Source organism: Apodemus sylvaticus, chromosome 11 (genome assembly GCF_947179515.1).
Source record: "Apodemus sylvaticus chromosome 11, mApoSyl1.1, whole genome shotgun sequence".
Lineage (NCBI taxonomy): Eukaryota > Metazoa > Chordata > Mammalia > Rodentia > Muridae > Apodemus > Apodemus sylvaticus.
Window position 1 is genome coordinate 81,668,773 of NC_067482.1, and position 19,591 is coordinate 81,688,363.

The following is a 19,591-nucleotide window of genomic DNA, read 5'->3' on the forward strand; positions in this document are numbered from 1 at the left end:
TCCACCAAAACAAAAGAGTTTATTAGGACCACCTGTCCCTCGGAGATGCTGAGCACCCCCTACTCTGGCCAAAGCCCTACAGACAGTTCACCTCTGATGGTGGGCGACAACTCTGCCCTGCCGGCACTCTCTGCTGGGTCCCTGAGAGTCAGGTCTCTGGAGCAGCCTGAGCTGATGGGAAAGGTCATTTGGCTAGCTCCTCAGCCACTGCTTTCCGCATCTTGTCCTTGAGGTAGGCGCTTTTCTGCCACTCAGACTTCAGATCCAGCCACTCATAATACGGGACCTGGAAGAGGGCAGCAGAGACAGGTCACACGGACTATGGTGGCCTCCCCACTCCATCAATGCTGTTGACTGACAGCTCTAAACACCCAGGCCTTGGCCTCAAAGTGTTCAGGAAGAGCACAGAGTGCGAGGCTATGCACATGGAAAGGCCCTGGTTCGGGCAGGGACAAAGAGATTGCAAACCAGATAGGTCCCAGCAAGGCTACTGAAGAAAATGTGACAGAAACTTTATGTAGCACTCAAAGCTATGACTGTTCGTTTTGTAGGAAACTCAGCACTTCATATGTGATCTGAGCACTGAGGCATTCCTGCGCTGCAGCTCCAGTCACACAGCAGCAGCGGTCACAGCAGCTCCAAAGGCAGAGCAAGAGGTCCCCGGGCTGTGCAGCACGGTGGGGGAGGGGAGAGGTGCCTAGCTTAGGCTCCAGAACTGGGCATCCATCCATCCATCCATCCATCCATCCATCCATCTCCTAGCTCTCTGGGATTCTCCCTCTGCAGTGACCTTGCTCAACAGGTACTCACATCTACCACCAGGAAGCCTGCAGCCAGCACGTGTCGACGGGCCAGGGCAAAACGGCCTAACAAGTCCTTGCTTCTGCTGTTGAAGTTGGGGAACTCCCAGCGTAGGAAAGCGATCCTAATAAGAGAAAAGGGTGCTCCTAAAGCCTGTTCTCAGATCAAGAGCTAGGCATTAAGGGCACTGGAGAACAGCAGTACTGCTGCATCCCTTACCAGGACATGACCGGGATCCCTGGCCACATACCTTTTAGCTCCTGGGGGTAATGGCTGGCTCCCAACCGGCTGGGCAAGGTGAGGAGCGACAAAATTTCTAAGGGGCAGAACGTGGCCATCAGCATCCAGGAGCACCTCTGCATCTGCAGGGAGGGGACAGGATGAGACCTGTAGGTGATGCCTCAGACCCCACTGTGCACACACAGATAGGCATTAGCAGGAGGTACCCACAGTTCTCTGGGTTGTTGCCTGCTATGCCATGCAGGGTTACAAAGGACCCGGTAAGACTTAGACCCTGGTGGCGGGAGAGATGGCTCAGCAGTAAAGAGCACTGACTGTTCTTCCAGAGGTCCTGAGTTCAATTCCCAGCAACCACATGGTGGCTCACAACCATCTGTAATGGGATCCAATGCCCTCTTCTGGTAAGTCTAAAGATAGCATCAGTGTACTCACATACATGAAATAAATCTTAAAAAAAAAAAAAAAAAAAAATAAATAAAAGAAGACTCAGACCCTTTCCCAGAGGAGGGGAACCCTTACCCAGCACCCAGCCATACTGTGTGGCCACCTCCAGGCTGCCCTTGTCAGTGTTCTCCAGCAGTGCCTTCAGTGTCTCCTGCAGTTCCTTCTGTAGGGGTGTCATCTTATTAGAGGGTGAGGGACTGGGGGCTACGGCCGAGGCTGGCAGGAAAGGGCCTTTATATTCAGGGTGTTCCAGCAGGGCGGTGGTGTTGATGTGGACCAGCTTCTGGAAGGTACTCTGGTCCTTTGGAGACTTGCTCTCTGGGGGAGGGAGAGAAAAGGTAGGCTGATGTACAGCAGCAGGTGCAGAATGGGCATCACAAGAAATACAGCAGTAGGGCTGGAGAAATAGTTAAGCGGCTAAGAGTACCGACTGCTCTTCCGAAGGTCGTGAGTTCGAATCCCAGCACCCACATGGTGGCTCACAACCATCTGTAAAGAGATCTGATGTCCTCTTCTGGTGTCTGAGGAGAATTACAGTGTATGTACATATAATAAATAAATAAATAAATAAATAAATAAATAGATAGATAGATAAATAGATAAATAAATAAATAAATAAATACATCTATCTTAAAAAAAAAAAGAAAAAAAAAAAAAAAGAAAAAGAAATACAGCAGTAGTTCCCACCCAGCCCTAGGCTGGTGTTCCAAAGTTAAGATCGTAGGCCGCCGGGCAGTGGTGGCTCACGCCTGTAATCCCAGCACTCTGGGAGGCAGAGGCAGGCGGATCTCTGAGTTCGAGGCTAGCCTGGTCTACAGAGTGAGTTCCGGGACAGCCAGGGCTACACAGAGAAACCCTGTCTCGAAAAAAAAACCCAAAATCCAAAAAACCAAAAAAAAAAACCAAAAAAAACAAAAAACAAAACAAAACAAAAACAAAACCAAAAAAAAAAAAAAACACCCGTAGGCCATCTGCAGGGAGTGGTGGAAAAAGCCCTGAGGATGTGCTTTGTGCGCTCTGGCCTTCTCCTGTCTCTGCTCCAGTTTCCTCCCTGGCTGGTAGACCAGAGAGCCTCCATGTTACAGTAGAGTACATGCTTACGATGTGTGCAGGAAGAAGCCTCACCTAGAAACTGCGTGTGGAGTCCAGGATGGAGAACTGCTCGCAGCTCTGCCTCGTGCACTTGCTGCAGCACGCACAGTGCCCACACCAGGTCCACCTGGAGGGCTGGCTCCAGGCTCCCCAGCATGGAGTCCAGCTTCTCATGCACCTGGGCAAGGAGTACAGTAAAGAAAGCAGGTTCAGCTAGGAAAGTGTGCAGCCAACCTGTGTTCTTGACCTGTCCTACTGGGGCCAGAGGCGGCTACTGGAAAGCAAGACCAACATCCTGACTTGGTAAGGCCTACACCAACCCCAGACATACAAGGACTCTTCCCTGTGCCTGGACTCCAGTATCCTGGTGCTATTTAGCCATTTGACTCAACCCAGCCCGTAGCAGCGATCCAAGGTCTCAACCCCCCCTGTGATACTCCCCGAGGCGCTGAGATGACCTAAGAATGTTTGGTCAGGGCTCCTAGATGGTGATGTAGCTGCTGGCCCTGGCTGGCTGCTCCCAGAATCACACTAGGCAATGCCCCAGTAGTCTACCCATTCTCCCATGTCGAATGCTGTGCCCACCCCCACTTCTAGAAGCCAGTGTGTCGGAAGTGGTGGCTCAGTGCTCATACCAAATTGAAGAACTGATCCTCTTGTTCAGGGTGAAAGTTCAGTCGGGCAAAGGCAAGCAGAATGCTGCACAGATGGGGCAGGGAGACATCCTGCGCTCTGCTCAGGAGGTGCTAAGACATCAGAGGGGCAAAGTCAGAGCCCAGCAGCCATGTTCTCCCCCTAGAGCTCCAACTGTTTAGCCAGCAGCAGCTTCAGACCTCAGCGCCCTCACAGTGGCTTTAGAAACCCTCTGCCAGCTACAGGGACACGCACAAGAGCTCCATGTCTTCACACAATACTGCTGGGCGCGGTCAACAGCTGGGGGTACAAGCTGCCTCCCCTTCCTGGGTGCCGCTGTGGCTGCCCCAGGATGAGTGGAAACAGGACACTCAGGAACGAAACAGGCAACTGCTAAGTATGTTCCCCTCACCACCAGACACTACTTTCCAAGTAGGAGACAAATCTGTAGTTCCGACCACAAACGAGGCTGTACAGCTTGGCTCTGCCCTCATGATTAAGCAGCGGTTCCCAACGGAGGCCTTACAGACGGCCCTGTGATCCAACTCACCTGAGTAAAGGCTTCAAACAAAGGCAGGTTGAGCCACTTGAGGAAGGCAAAGGACTTGGCGCAGCGGGCCACCTCCCCAGGCGACATGGTGGGAATGAAGGGTAGGAGGTCAGCAGCCAGGCGCTGGGACACTTGGGTTTGGTGGAAACTGAGCTTCCCTGTGGGAAGGAGCAGACACCAGAGATCAGCTGTGGGGAGGTCAACGTCCCACGCCCACACTCCACCCCACTGTAGACTTCACATCTAGGGGCGTGATGTCTGTGACTAAATTTATCCCTGAACCTAGCATGGGGGACAGGGCTCAGCAGTCACAAGCGTTTCTATGGCAGCCTTCTTGGCCAGTGCTTGCCATCATTAGGACAGGCACTGAATTTGACACAGCTGCAAGCACCTCTGGCCAGGGCTCTCTTCTTACCATAGGCATAGGCCAGGTCCAGGAGCATGCCTTTCGTCATCGGGAAGGGCTTCTGTACCAAGTGGTAGGAGATGGCCCGCAGCAAGGGCACCGACCGCCGGCTCTGTGCTGCCAGCGTCACTAGCACCTTCCGCAGCTCATCAGGGCCAAACTGCTCCACCAGCTCCAGGCACTGTCAACCACAGCCGCGCAGGGATCAGCTGAGGTGGTTGGGATGAGCTGGGGGCAGGGGTCCCATCCAGTGCAGCCCCTGTGAGACAGCAACTGGGCCTGAGCTGACTCAACACAGACCCGGCTACACAGAACCAGCCTTCTTGCCTGCCCCAGGGACTCGTGGGCCTGGAGCGCAATGTCTGCAACCAAACTTATCCCTAGGTCCCAGGGCCAGGGACATAGGGCCCATGAGCAGCAGAGCTTGCTGTAGCAGCCATTTGGGCCAGCTCCCATCATGAGAGGATAGGAACTGAATTTGACTTGACTGCAGGGATAGCAACAGGAAGGGGCAGTGGACAGCTAGCAGCCGAGCTGTGCATGGGATAGCGCAGGTCTAACCAGGACTCCTGTGTTAACTTCATAAGTCGTCCGCCAAACCCACTTCTTATGGTTAGATGCTATATTTGTGTGGCTGGAGCCCTCTCCCATGTGATTACAGGCTGAGACTGAACAGACGCTTTCAGGGCTCCAATCCCATTTCCCTTTCTGAGGAAGACTATCACCCAAGGAAGAGGCCCAAAGTCCCAGAAGGTGTGTTCTCAGCCCCATACCTTGTCTTCCAGGTGGTTCATCAGGGACTCTGAGAAGCGCCCAGCCATTGTCATCATGGTCACCAATGTACGGCTGTCATTGATCTCTGTCCAGCGCCTCTCCAGGTGCATCAGCAGCTCAGCCAGCAGCTCCTGGGAGTGCTGCTCCTTCATGAAGGAGGCACATGACTCAGCCAGGAAGACCAAGTGCTTGTACTTGAGCCTCCGCAGCCGCCAGCGCACTTCCTGCTCCACGGACTGCAGCTCCTTGGAGCTCCGAGGAGGCACTAGTGTGTACAGGCTCCGCAGCAGCTTTACGAGGGTCCCATGCCAGACAGACGTTATCTATACAAAAGAGGCCAGGCTGGTACAAAGCCACTTCCAAGGGTGTTTAACACAACTCTTCTGAGCAGCCACTCCCACAAGAACCTCCCAGGACCTGTGTGCGGGAGCATACTCCCTCAGCCTCCCAAGAATGTAGTGCTTTACCAGAGGCGGGCGGCCTAGGTAGTCTGCCAGTGCGAGAAAGAGTCCTAAGTGTTAAGAGACTCCTGAATACAGATTCAATCTGATGTGGCTGACAGAGCCATGTGGTGTGTTCCTGAGCTGCAAACTCGACAGCTAACTGTGGGCCTTGCCTCCCACAGCACAGCTTTCGGGCCAGTTCTGGGATAGACTTACTACTTTTGCTTACAATGACACATTTTTAGGTATTGGACAAGAAAAAGAAAGCAAATAAAAACAAACCCACAATTTTTCTTTAGAAAAATTATTTTGAACCTGTAAGGCTCCAACCCTTCTTCAACAAGTTTCTGGTGATGTGACATTGTCCCCCCCCCCCCCCAAGTCTCAAAATAGTTCTGAGTCCAGATCCTGTTCTACTGCCACCCGACTTTTATGAAGACACTGATTCATCTGTGTACGGACTGACTTAGGAGCTATGGGGAAAGGCCACTTTGGCTAAGAGCCCACCATAGGGGTGGGCAAATGGTGTGATGAGAAGGACTGTCATTACTCGTGGCAAGTCTGCGCCTCTCATGGCCTCTGAAGGATGGCATGGTGAAGGAGGTGGGCCGGGCATGGGGAGGCTGCTGTCTGAAGGGCTGAGCAGGCAGGGCAAGCATGGCAGGTCTGGGAGCCTGCACCCTCACACCCTCCTCGATAAGTCACCTTATGTTCGCGCACACACAATGGGATTAGCACAGAGTCTCAAGGAACGCTAGAGCTCACACAGGAAGCAGTGCTCTGCATGAAGGGAGCCTACTAGGAAACTGTGGCCATGTGGGGCCTCTTGGACCTCTGTATTTCTAGGCAGAGGCTTTAGAGCTGCAGTTTTCAAACTTGGATGGCAGCAAACCCCACCATCATTTTACACCATAAAGGCCTGTTTTTCGACCTTGGAGATAATTTAGAAGGCCAACATGCTTGCGGTTAAGCCCTGTGGATGGCGAAAGCTGACTTCTCTAAGGTGTACTCCGACTTCTGCATGCATTCAATACTAACAAATAAAACAAATAACCATTTAAAACTACAAAACTTCTTTGTTTCTACTGTTATTGTCTTATAATTCTGTAAAACAAAGTTTAGTCTTATATTTTAAGACTTTTAAGTTATCTATGGGAGCAATAAACAAAACAAAAACGAACGATAAAAAACCCAACAACCCAGAACCTCACAGACTAAGGGGTTTAAGATTATTTATGAACTAGATACTCAGGAAGAAACAAGTGAGTCTGGCCTAATGCAGTGTAAGCTATGTAACATGCTTAACTATGAAGAGAACAAGAAAGAGTTCTTTCTATACCATGTACCTTGCTAAAAATAGCCACATCTTTCAGTGATTTGAAACCTACAACTTTTTAAGCATTTAGCTCAACCTTTATCACACAGAACTAGGAAGCGAGGGTCAGTTTGGCCAGTGCAGGTTTGTACTTTGTACTTCCTCTTAGCTGATGGAACCCAGGGAAGAGCTGTGTGAGGGAGTCTTTCCTCACAGACACAAACTGGCTCTTGTTGAGAAGGGCTGCAGAACCATACAAATAGGCCTTATCTCATCCTCACATTCATTCTTTGAAGGTCTGAATGTGGCAAGAATGCAGTCCTAGGTTTAGGGACCCTCCATTAGTCATACTGAATCTCTTCTGACTTCAAGAACGGTGTCAGTGGGCAACCAGACATTGAGGGATTGGTAGGGATGTAAGCTAAGGCTCTGCTGCTGAGAAGGAACTGGAAAGGACCAGGCTCATCTCCTCTACTTCTGATGCCAGGCATGGCTGCCTGTCTCTGAATGACTTAACAGGCTCCTGAGCGGATAAACACAAAGCACAGCAATCATCTTTGAGAACTAGAATAAGAAATGCCAAGAGGAGCCGGGCGTGGTGGCGCACACCTGAACTCTGGGAGGCAGAGGCAGGAGGATTTCTGAGTTCGAGGCCAGCTTGATCTACAGAGTGAGTTCCAGGACAGCCAGGGCTACACAGAGAAACCCTGTCTCGAAAAAAACCAAAAAAAAAAAAAAAAAAGGAAAATCAACCCCCTAGCCCCAACCCAAATGCCAGAAGGCCCATCTACAGCCATCACCAGTGGCTACTTTCCCCATGTACATGGTAACTGCTCACCTGACTGTCAACGAGCCTGACAAGTTGCTGAAAGCGAGCATCCTCTGCAAGCAAGGCCTTTTCCTTTGGCTTCCCAGACAGCAGGTAGGACAGCCGGATGAGTATGAGGGCCGCTTGATTGTGGTGCAGGCTGTGATGCGTGCCTAGCAGCTCCAGCAGCTTCTCTGGCTCGGTGGCTTTCTCAATGAGGTAGTCTACCTCTTGGTGCTCTGGGTAGGGAGTAAACACCTGCTCTTTCCCCAACAGCTCCGTCAAGGAACCTGAGGAGGGGGAACTGACGGAGGAAGTCAAAGTCTTACAGGCCACTCCAGCAAGTCTTAGTCGGCCAACTGGAGCAACGATAGGAACTAGGCGGGTAGCTTCTCTGAGCAGGCAGGTGCACTGCTTCATCAGGCGAACTGCCATGATGGTGGGGACAGGGAGGAGGGAGGGAGGGGAGACTCCTAGTAGTGGACTCCAAAGTCCTGAAAAGAAAAGGGAGTATTACATGAACTTAGACAGGAACCACTGTAATGACAGGAAGATACAGCGATTTTTAACTGCCTCAATCCTTTGTTTTAACACCCATTACATATGAAACTACACTTTCTGAGGCCTAAGTCCTGGGAGCTTCTGCTTCAGGACAGAGGGCCAGATATCACAGCTCAGCATTTAGTTGTACTTTCAAACTCCTCAGGTCCCCCCTTAATGCTTCCTTGATGCAAATCTGGGCATGTGTGTCTTACACAACACTAGGTTATTTTGTTCCTAACTTCAAAGGTATCCAGGACCAAAATATTATTGGCTTAAATATTCTAAGTCACATGATTCTTCCAGATAATCAAAATTCAGACCCTAGCACCCTCATTGAGTGACTCACAACTGCCTGTAACTCCAGCTCCAGGGATCTGACTCTCTGGGCCTCTGTGTGCCTGCATGTGTATCCATGCTCACATCACAGACGTACAAATGAAGAAAAACATTTTAATAGGCTTTAAAAAAAAAAGACAATTACTTTATGAAGCCGAGGATGACCTTGAACTTTTATTCCTCTTGCCTCCACCTTCCAAGTGCTGAGATTATAGATATCCAACCACTCCTGGTTTTATGCAGTGCTAAGGATCAAATCTAGGTCTTTATGTGAGCTAGACAAGCAGTTCCAACTGAGTCACACCCCAGAACCCTTAAAAGCAAAACTCAAACACTGAATCGATCACTGCAAACAAGCCCTAACATCACCCCGAGTCACCACCTTGCCAATCTTAACTCAATCCCTAAAATACAGGCTCCGTATTCCACAGTGCATGGCAAAACACTGCCTTTTTCTAAGTCCAGCAAAATGTTACCTTTTTCTAGAACATGCTACATATCCACATGACGTTTCTTTCGACAATTCTGCCAGTCTTGTTCCCTAAAGTGAGATAGGAACCAGATGAGACAAGTTACTGGGCCGTGCTTCAACCAAAGCAGAAAACATCTTAAATTTGTTTCTGCTTCCGGAAATCGGATACAGGGCTGGCTTATTTTATTGTTACACGAGCACATTACTGCAGCTGTAAAAAGACTGTCTTAATTATACTTATAGGGATATAAAACATGGCTTAGGAAGGGGGTATCTGCCCAAACCCAATATCCACCACTTAATGAACCCAGACAGTAAAGAAGCGCTGACAAACATTATCGATTTTCAAGACAACTCTAAAAAGCAATTTAAATCAAACCTGCGACTAAGTAAATATCAAGCCTGAAATCTAAAATGCAGAACCACGAAAAGCAACTGGTAGGGGACGCCAAGGGTCACTGCGGGCAGTATAGCTTCCCCGGCTGGGCCTCGTGTCCAACGCGGGGTGAGGGGCGCGTGCGCAATCGCAGGCCGGAACCGAATGCGCAACCGGCCAGCGCCCTTGGGTCACGGAGTCAAAAGCCTCTTTCCTGGCTGCCCCCACAACAGCCCCGCCGGCCCTTACCAACTGCTGCCCTTCCCAGTCACCCTTCCCGTCTCGGATACCCACGCTCAGAAACCCAGTCTCTCCATGACGCCAGACTGGTGCAGCGATCACCCTCACTGACCTCCATCAGCCGTACCGCCTCCACGCGGCCCGGCGCGCTCACGTACGTCACCGGCGCGCGCCGGAAGCTAGGTGGTTGAGTGCTCTGGTGCGGAAGCCACGCCCTCCGCCCGTTCTGCGCAGTCGCCATCTTTGCAGCGCTCAGGCTTCTGGTATTGAGAAGCGTAGTGGGAGGCTGGTAGTGGGAAACTGAGACGGAAGGGAGAAGGTGAATTCTGGAAGGCAGGGTAGGTCGGGCCAGAATCTCCCACTTGTGCGGTGTTTGGGTAGCGACTCTAATGTCGGTCCGTTCTGCCCTATTTCCTTGGGCCTTTCACAGGTCTTGTAGGAGAGGCGTGAGAGTGGCGACTAATTACAGAGAAGCGAGTTGTAGCTCCAGCTGAAAGTCTTTTGGGAAATGCAAGTAGTTTGTCTAGATTAAACAGCTAAAGATCAGACCATATACAATGGCACACCTATAAATTCTCGTAATCTCAGTAATGGACGCAGGGGTCTGAGGGCTAGCCTGTACTACTGTCGAGACTCCGTTTCAGGAAGCAGAACAGCCGGGAGTGATGGCACACACTTTAAAATCCCAGTCAGGAGATGAGTAGGATGGTAGGGCGGCGAATCTTCCCTGAATTCCCAGTGCTAGGGAAGCAGAGACTGGATTTCTGATCTCTGGTTCAAATGTGGAAAATTTGGGGAAATGTGTTTCTTCCATCATGTGGGATCCTGGAAATTGCCTTTACCCCCTAAACTATTTGTTTGTTTTTCTAAACAGGGTTTCTCTATGTAGTCTTGGCTGTCCTGGAATTCACTGTGTAGATCAGGCTGGCCTTGAACTCAGAGATACCCCTCCGTCTGCCTCCCAAGTGCAGGATTAAAGGCATGGGCCACCACTGCCAGGTTCCCACTAAGTTATCTTGCTGGCCCTGATTTTGTAAAACAGAAAAGTTTAACTTACTTACTTTCTTTCTTTCTTTCTTTCTTTCTTTCTTTCTTTCTTTCTTTCTTTCTTTCTTTCTTTCTTTCTTTCAATTATATGTAAGTACACTGTAGCTGTCCTCAGACACACCAGAAGAGGGCGTCAGATCTCATTACAGATGGTTGTGAGCCACCATGTGGTTGCTGGGATTTGAACTCAGGACCTTTGGAAGAGCAGTCGGTGCTCTTAACCGCTGAGCCACCTCTCCAGCCCGTTTAACTTTTTTTATTCCTTAAAAATTTTTTATGTTTGTAAGAGTGTATTGCTATTCCTCTTTGTGGCTAAAATGACGCATAAACTCTGGTTCTTGTTTAACAACAGATTGCTGAATTACCCAGGGTAGCTCCTTTTGCTTTAGCCTCACAGTAGCTAGGACTATATTGTCACACCAGGTTGTTCTTGTTTAAGAGTCTCCTACTGAATACAAAATTTAGCTCAAATAGGTCAGAGATATATAGGTGTAAAACTTTTTTTTTTGTTTTTTTGTTTTTTTCAGACAGGATTTCTCTGTGTAGCCCTGGCTGTCCTGGAACTCAGTCTGTAGACCAGGCTGGCCTCAAACTCAAGAAATCCACCTGCCTCTGCCTCCCAAGTGCTGGGATTAAAGGCGTGCGCCACCACTACCCCACCCGGCGGTGTAAAACTCTTAAGGGGAAACACAGTTTTTTACTATTTTGGATTAAACAGTAGTTTCTTAGAATACCAAAAGCAAAAACAACGACAACAACAAAAAGACAAAATGGACTTTAAAGACCATCACCCCACACCCAGCTGAGGAAGATTAAAATTCTTAGTGCTGGGACTGGATTAATGAAATAAAAGGCTCAGTGGTTAAGAGCTGGCTATTCCAGGGCGCCCCGGGCCCTGATCGGATCTCCAGTACCCATGTAGTGGCTCACAGCCCTCTACAACTTCAGCCCTGGGTCATCTGACGACCTCTTCTGACTTCTCTTAGCACTGCAAGGGGTGGTGCACACATAGACCCGTACACACAAAACAGTAAAATTAAGCTCTTCACATTTTTATCAATAAGCATAATTTAGATTGTTAGAGAGCAACTGGAGAGTTGATGCTTTCTGGTCTTTCAGAGCCTGGCCTGGCTACATAGAGATTCCCCATCTCCTCTGATACTGCACCAATATACAGGTCTTTGTGGTCACTGAAACCTGAGTGGAGTGGTATCACCAGGTTATACAACCTGTGAGTGTGGGCTTCCCCTGTAATGTAGGCTCCTGGTGACTGTGGTCTCCTCACTGTGAATTAGTTTTTTTTTTTTTTTTTTAAAGATTCACTTTATGTATATGAGTACATTGTAGCTGTACTGATGGTTGTGAGCCATTATGTGGTTGCTGGGATTTGAACTCAGGACATCTGCTCGCTCTGGTCAGCCACTTGCCCAGAGATTTTTATTATTATATCTAAGTCACTGTAGCTGCCTTCGGTCACACCAGAAGAGGGCGTCAGATCTCTATACATGGTTGTGAGCCACCATGTGGTTGCTGGGATTTGAACTCAGTGTTGGGGTCGGTGGGCAGCAGCGGCAGCTCCAGAAAGACCACACCAGGCCAAACAGTTCCACATGAGGTTTATTGAGAAGGCAAAGGGCAAAGGTGATGGTGGAAAGAGGAGAGGGGAAGAGAGAAAGGGGGATGCTTCTCATATATACACGGATGGTGACGTGGTTGCAGGTAAAGGTGAGCCCAGTGGATTCTGGGACTATGGTGGCTGTTGCCTTGGCAACAGGTGTATAGGTCGTGCTGTCGCTTATGTGATGTCACAGGTTTTGGAGGTCCTGATACCAACACTCAGGACCTTCAGAAGAACAGTCAGAGCTCTGAACCACTGAGCCATCTCTCCAGCCCATGAATTACACTATTATCCTTAGTTGTGAGTTTTGAGAAGGGTCTTCCCAGAGCAGGATAGGAGGTGACCTATATCTTGGGAACTAACCATCCCAGACAGCCCAGTGGTGGGAAACATCTCTGGTTTCTTAGTTGCTTTTCTATTGCTTTGTCAAAACCATTATGAACAAGGAAGCGTTTAATTGAGAGCTTGTTTACAGTTGCAGAGGCTGAGTTCAGACCATTATGGCAGAGCTTGGCAGCAGGCAGGCGGGCAGGAGCAGTAGCGGAGAGCAAGAGGCTAAATGGGATTGGTAGAGCTTTTAAAGCCTCAAAGCCCTCCCCTCCCACCCTGTGTCCTAATTTTTCTCAAACAGTTCCAACTGCAGACCAAGCATTGACATATATGAGCCTATTCAAACCATAGCTGGCAAGCCAGATGGGATTCTGATCCGTGAAGACACAGGCTCAAGGCAAGCATGGACCTAAGCTCCTCGTGAAAGGGCTGACAGTGGAGTCTCATGTTCAGTGTAAAAGTATCTTTTATTTACCTGATGTAATTGTCGTCTCAAAAGCTTATTGCCTCTGTTTGCTAACTAGGCCTAGTCTTGGAAGTGTCTAGACTCTGCACAATCTTACCTAAGCCTAGAATGTTTTCAGCCTCTGAGCCTTAGTGCTGAGTAATCTCGCTCTTTTTAGCTCTTTCTGAGCTCTGGCTGGTTGTTCAACTCAGCTGCTCTGGCTCAAACTCCCCTCCATGCTGACTGATTGAAGCTGGCTTTGTTCTTGGCCTCTTGACTTTTTGTTTTGCTTGGACTCCTACTAACTTTGGCAATCTGTTGTAGCCTTCTTGTTCCTTCTCATTCTCTGGCTTGTTCTGTCTTCACCTGTGTCTAACTTGTTCTCTGCAGTCTGTCTCTGTATAATTCTCGCAGTCAAACTGCCTCCTTCCTTTTCTCTGTGCTGCCCCCAGTAGTTTCTCTTTCCTCTCCTCCTGAGAACTGGGAAGATCCTGTTGTGTCAAATCTTTCTCTGATTTGTCACTTCATCTGCCACTCAGGTAGACATAACTTTCTAACATGAATACTTCCTTCTACAAACTAACTTTACCTTCATTGTTTGGGATTAAAAGTGTGTGCTAAGGGTGTGTCTGCATTCCAGTTAGAGGGATTAAAGATGTTTGCTAAGAGCTGCCACACCACAACAGGTTTTCCAGTAAATAACACAATCTTGGGCTCAAAGTGTGATCAGATATTCTGCAACAGTTCAGTGAAGGGTTGGAGCCTCTGAAGACAGCACCTCCACTCAAGGCTCCTCAAAGCTGTGTACCAACCTCACCTTCTGCCCACACCTAGTCACAGTTCCCTGGCACCACAGGCTAGGCCAGGTGCCAGAGGCCTTGTAGCCCCAGATGGCCAGCAGAACTGATGGCAGCTAGAAGTACGGGAATGGGTTCATTTTCTCTGCCAATTAAATAATTAAAAGGTAGGGAAAATGTGTTCTTGGGGAGCCCCAGGAGAGCCATTATATAGTGCCTGGGGAATCAGGCTTCTTTCTTAGGGTTCTTATTAATAAAATAATTCAGAAACACACCCAAATGGAAGCCTAGGACAATTAGAGTTCAACAAAAAAACCCCAGGGCAGGTTAGCCACAAACCTCCAAGCTGCCTGGAGGAGAGCTGGGGAGTGGAGGAGAGAAGGTAGAGCCACAGCAACTTGAGCTGGGCAGTTCACCAGTCAGTCACTGGGTGGCAGGCATCCACGCGGTTAGGAGCTGGAGCCACCCAGTTTGAGATTGGGGCTTACAGGTCAGCCACCATGACAGGCAAGTAGAGCTTTGGGAAAGGGCAAGGCCAAGGCCATGCGGTTTATAACACAATTGCTCTGTATCACTGCTTGAGGTCCGGGATACTGGTTCCTCCAGAAGTTCTTTTACTGTTGAGAATAGTTTTAGCTATCCTGGGTTTTTTGTTATTCCAGATGAATTTGAGAATTGCTTTTTCTAACTCCATGAAGAACTGAGTTGGGATTTTGATGGGGATTGCATTGAATCTGTAGATTGCTTTTGGCAAGATGGCCATTTTAACTACATTAATCCTGCCAATCCACGAGCATGGAAGATTTTTCCATTTTCTGAGGTCTTCTTCAATTTCCTTCTTTAGAGACCTGAAGTTCTTCTCATACAGATCTTTTATTTGTTTGGTTAGAGTCACACCAATATACTTTATATTGTTTGTGGCTATTGTGAAGGGTATCATTTCCCCAACTTCTTTCTCAGCCTGCTTATCCTTTGAGTATAGGAAGGCAACTGATTTGCTTGAGTTGATTTTGTAACCTGCCACTTTGCTGAAGTTCTTTACCAGCTGTAGGAGTTCTCTGGTGGAGTTTTTTGGGTCACTTAAGTATACTATCATATCATCTGCAAATAATGATAATTTGATTTCTTCCTTTCCAATTTGTATCCCTTTGACCTCCTTATGTTGTCTAATTGCTCTAGCTAGAACTTCAAGTACTATATTGAAAAGATATGGAGAGAGAGGGCAGCCTTGTCTAGTCCCTGTTTTTAGTGGGATTGCTTCAAGTTTATCTCCATTTAGTTTGATGTTGGCTACCATGGTTTGCTGTATATTGCTTTAACTATGTTTCGGTATGGGCCTTGAATTCCTGTTCTTTCTAAGACTTTTAGCATGAAAGGATGCACACTGACAGGCAAGTGGATCAATGGAATAGAATTGAAGACCCAGAAATGAATCCATACAGCTATGGTCACTTGATCTTTGACAAAGGAGTGGAAAACATCCAGTGGAAAAAAGATAGCCTTTTCAACAATGGTGCTGGTTCAACTGGAGGTCAGCATGCAGAAGAATTCGAATTGATCCATTCTTACCTCTTTGTACTAAGCTCAACTCCAAGTGGATCAAGGACCTCCATGTAAAACCAGTAAAAACACTGAAACGAATGGAAAAGAAACTGGGGAAAACCCTTGAGGACATGGGTACAGGGGAAAAGTTCCTGAACAGAACACCAATAGCTTATGCTCTAAGATCAAGAATTGACAAATGGGACCTCATAAAATAACAAAGTTTCTGTAAGGCAAAGGACACTGTCAAAAGGACAAAACAGCAACCAACAAATTGGGAAAAGATCTTCACCAACTCTACATCTGATAGAGGGCTAATATCCAATATATACAAAGAACTCAAGAAGTTAGATCCCAGGGAACCAAATAACCCTATTTAAAAATGGGGTAAGCTGGGCAGTGGTGGCGCATGTCTTTAATCCCAGCACTTTGGCAGAGGCAGGCAGATTTCTGAGTTTGAGGCCAGCCTGGTCTACAGAGTGAGTTCCAGGACAGCCAGGGTTATACAGAGAAACCCTGTCTCGAAAAACCAAAAGCAAACAAACAAAAAATGGGGTACAGATCTAAAAGAATTTTCACCTGAAGAAATTTGGATGGCTGAGAAGCACCTTAAGAAATGTTCAACATCATTAGTCATTAGGGAAATGCAAATCAAAACAACCCTGAGATTTCACCTCACACCAGTCAGAACGGCTAAGGTTAAAAACTCAGGAGACAGCAGGTGTTGGCGAGGATGTGGAGAAAGAGGAACACTCCTCTACTGCTGGTGGAATTGCAAGATGGTACAACCACTATGGAAATCAGTCTGGTGTTTCCTCAGAAAACTGGACATGACACTGGCGGAGGACCCTGCTATACCTCTCCTGGGCATATACCCAGAGGATTCCCCAGCATGCAATAAGGACACGTGCTCCACTATGTTCATAGCAGCCTTATTTATAATAGCCAGAAGCTGGAAAAAACCCAGATGTCCCTCAATGGAGGAATGGATACAGAAAATGTGGTATATTTACACAATGGAATACCACTCAGCAATTAAAAACAATGAATTCATGAAAGTTTTAGGCAAATGGTTATAACTGGAAAATATCCTAAGTGAGGTAACCCAATCACAAAAGAATACACATGGAATGCAATCTCTGATAAGTGGATATTAATTAGCCCAGAAGCTCTGAATACCCAAGACACAATTAGCATATCAAATGACTCCCCTGAAGAAGTAAGGAGAGGACCCTGATCCTGGAAAAGCTTGATCTAGCATTGTAGTGGAGTACCAGGACAGAGAAAAAGGAGGGAGGTGATTGGAGAATGGGTGGAGAGAAGAGGGCTTATGGGACATATGGGGAACGGGGAAAGGGGAAAGCATTTGGAATGTAAAAGAATTTAGCACAAAAAAAAAAAAAAAAAAAAAAAAAAAAAAAAGGAAAAGAGCAAGGGACCCCAAAGTATTAGATAGGGGATTTAAGACGGACTTTGGCCAATGTTAGGTTTCTATCGCTGTGATAAAAACCATAGCTAAAAGCAACTTGTGGAGGAGGAAAGGGTTTGTTTGGCTTACATTTCTACATCATATATCATCATCAAAGAAAGGACAGGAATTCAAGGCAGAAACTGGAGCAGAGGCCATTGCTGGGGTTGGTCTTGTGCATGATGTATTTAAATACTAAGTTCTGTGACCCAAAATCAGGTTGCAATCTGGACATGGGCATTGTATTGACTGATGTGCTGTTAAAAATGCTTCTTGAGGCTTACCCTGACTCTGTTGCCTGCCTGTGGACACTGTTCCCCTAACTGGGCTGCTTCCATCTGGCCTCAGTGGGGAGGATGAGCCTAGTCCTGTGGTGACTTGAGGGAATGAAAGGAAGGATCACTGTTCCTGAAGTGAATGGTGTAGACGCTGAAACTGAACCGGCCTTCAGCTCCAGGCACAGAGCCCACAGAGTCACCTGAGCACACAGCAGCCAGCAGAGCCTGACACCACCTCACCTCAGACCCAGAAGGTACAAGATGGAATCACTAACTTTTGCTTGACTGGCCTTTCTATGCAGAAAGATTATTTTTTAGAATGGAAAATATAGAACCAGCAGTATAAGCAATGCGATTGAAGTGACACGCTTAGTTGAATGAAAGATTTGAATCACTATGAGCCTGTACTCACCAGTGAGTCAGACCACCTCAAAGGAGAGAGAGGTACAGCTGTCTGGTATGAGAAATGCCAGTGACAAACAACTATTAATGAAGTTTCCCTCAGCTCTTTCTGGGAGATACATACATACATACATATATATCAGAATACTTACATTATATATTGATGACATATAATATATTAATATAAAAATATTGTGGTAGCTTGAATCAATGCTTGGTCCATAGGAAGTGGTACTGTTAGGAGGTGTGGCCTTGTTGGAGAACTGTCACTGTGGGTGGGGCTTCAGAGGTCTCCTATGCTCAGGCTCCACCCATTGCAGAGGAGAGCTTCCTCCTAGCTGCCTGAGGAAGCTGGATTTTCCTGGCTGCCTTCTGCTCAAGATGCAGAACTCTCAGCATCTTCTCCAGCACCATGTCTGCCTGGATGCCGCCATGCTTCCTGCCATGATGATAATGGACTGAACCTCTGAAGCTGTAAGCCAGTCCTAATTAAATAGGAATTGCCTTGGAGGGAAGGGAGGAAGGTTATAATTAAAGCACAATTTCAAATATTGAAAAAAAGGAGTTGCCTTGGTCATGGCGTCTCTTCACAGCAATGAAACCTAAGACAATTATATATGATATAATGGTATATTTATAATATAATAATATATGTGTACATACATATGTATATGTTAGGACTTGGTTCTTCCTTCTAGCCCCATGCTCCCAAAAATAAGACTCAGACTCAAAATATTACAAATATCTTGACCGTATAGCTAGGCTCTTCTCTGACTAAAACATAACTTATTAAAACCCATTTACTTTAATCTACATTCTGCTGTGTGGCTGGCTTCCTGTGCTCAGGTACCATGCATCTTGTCTAATCACATCTTCCTTGGTGAATCTTCCACTCCTGGCTCTATCCCAGAATTACTTCTGCCTCCCAGATGTCCAACCTTCTATTCTACTCTGGTCATATGTTTTTCAATTGACAGGTAATCCACTCATATAATACACAAGATATTCTGTACACATATATATTACACATACATATTACATAACATGTTTATGTATGTGTATAATATATGTATTATGCACATACATATTTACACACACACACACACACTCTTACACATATAAATCTCCACTTTGGATCAATACAATAGTAGTATCTTAGCCGGGCAATGGTGGCATGTGCCTTTAATCCAGCACTTGGGAGGCAGAGGCAGGTGGATTTCTGAGTTCAAGTCTGATTAGGAATAAAAATTATGCATTCCCTATTTATATGCATAATTTTATTAAGCAGGTTTCTGATTCAAGAAAGAATGCTCCCCAATAATCTCTGACTGGACAATAAAAGACTAGAGCCTGTGACTGGGCTGCAGGGAGAGGAAGGTGGAACTTAAGATGGAGTAGGGGGTCTCAGGTAGGGACCATGAGGAGAAGGGAAAAGGTAGGGGAGAAAGAGGTGGCCACACGGCAGGATGACGCGTGGTCAAGAGAAAACCGCTATGAAGACACACATGGAGCAAAGCAAACAGAGCAGGACGCAGTTGGCAAGTCCCATGGGTCCTATGCTGGGGTGTGGGTGAGAGTCTGCCCAGCCTGAAGCCAACAGCTTACTAATAAGATATCATGTTTCCGCGCCTTTTATTTGGGGGCTACACAGGCTAGAAACAATCCATAAGCTTACTTCAATAGCTCATAAAGGAACTGGCCACTCCCCTGTCTTCTTATAGCATCCAGGACCACCTGTGTGTGTGTGTGGGGGGGGACACTGCCCACAGTTGGCTGGGCCCTCTCGCATTAATCATCAATCAAGAAAATGCTCCCCAGGCTTGCCTACAGGCCAGTCTTGATGGAGACATTATTTTCAACTGAGATCCTCCTCCCAGAGGACCCTGGCTTGTGTCAAGTTGATAAAACAAAATACCCCCCCCCACACACAAACAAACAAAAAACAAAACAAAATAAGTTAGCCAGCATTGGCAGCATCTGAAAGAAAAAGACCTGTGAAGAAGAAGAAATAGCTCCACATTTCCTTGTTGCTGTGACCAAAAGTAAAGTAACTGAAGAAGGAAAGGAGGGAGGAAGGGAGGGGTTATTTGGCTCAGTCCTTCCAGGAGGAGAAGGTAGAGCAGCAGGAGCCAGTCACAGCTAGTAACATTGTTACAGGTGTGGGTCTGAGTCCAGACACAGCTAGTAACAT

At 47.4% G+C, this 19,591-nt stretch overlaps 2 protein-coding genes and 2 non-coding genes across 6 annotated transcripts in view; all 4 read right to left on the minus strand.

The window, feature by feature from the left end:
* On the minus strand, nt 1-9,642 carry Tbrg4 (transforming growth factor beta regulator 4). Of its 3 annotated transcripts, none has more exons than XM_052198821.1 (12): nt 9,586-9,642; nt 8,862-8,926; nt 7,537-8,000; nt 4,940-5,263; nt 4,176-4,347; nt 3,761-3,918; nt 3,213-3,323; nt 2,611-2,755; nt 1,561-1,803; nt 1,052-1,163; nt 811-925; nt 1-286 (listed from the first exon to the last, which is right to left on the minus strand). In XM_052198821.1, the coding sequence occupies exons 3-12, from the start codon at nt 7,939-7,941 to the stop codon at nt 185-187; spliced, it is 1,887 nt and encodes a 628-aa protein (XP_052054781.1). In that variant the 5' UTR covers nt 7,942-8,000; nt 8,862-8,926; nt 9,586-9,642; the 3' UTR covers nt 1-184. The 3 variants fall into 3 exon arrangements, with proteins under 3 accessions (XP_052054781.1, XP_052054780.1, XP_052054783.1); XM_052198820.1 differs by having other exon boundaries at nt 9,528-9,620; XM_052198823.1 differs by lacking the exon at nt 9,586-9,642 and adding an exon at nt 9,237-9,350.
* LOC127696884 (small nucleolar RNA SNORA5) lies at nt 4,013-4,146 on the minus strand. The gene has a single exon (XR_007980333.1). It is a non-coding gene; the product is annotated as a small nucleolar RNA SNORA5 (small nucleolar RNA).
* LOC127696885 (small nucleolar RNA SNORA5) lies at nt 4,523-4,658 on the minus strand. The gene has a single exon (XR_007980334.1). It is a non-coding gene; the product is annotated as a small nucleolar RNA SNORA5 (small nucleolar RNA).
* Nucleotides 9,254-19,591, minus strand: part of LOC127696783 (uncharacterized) — a 20,222-nt gene continuing 9,884 nt past the window's right edge. Inside the window, exons 4-5 of the mRNA XM_052199715.1 lie at nt 9,586-9,733; nt 9,254-9,418 (exon numbers count right to left, since the gene is read on the minus strand). Of these exons, the coding sequence (XP_052055675.1) occupies nt 9,254-9,418; nt 9,586-9,733 (313 nt within the window). The remainder of the gene's footprint in view (nt 9,419-9,585; nt 9,734-19,591) is intronic.

What these genes read in the sequence shown, in the direction of transcription:
- Tbrg4 (XM_052198821.1), bottom strand. Translation starts at nt 7,941, where the DNA reads ATGGCAGTTCGCCTGATGAAGCAGTGCACCTGCCTGCTCAGAGAAGCT. An exon ending in ACTCCACACGCAGTTTCTAG is followed by an intron (nt 1,804 to 2,610) that starts GTGAGGCTTCTT and finishes TCCCTCCCCCAG; the next exon opens with AGAGCAAGTCTCCAAAGGAC. An exon ending in CAGGCTTCCTGGTGGTAGAT is followed by an intron (nt 287 to 810) that starts GTGAGTACCTGT and finishes GCCCTCTTCCAG; the next exon opens with GTCCCGTATTATGAGTGGCT.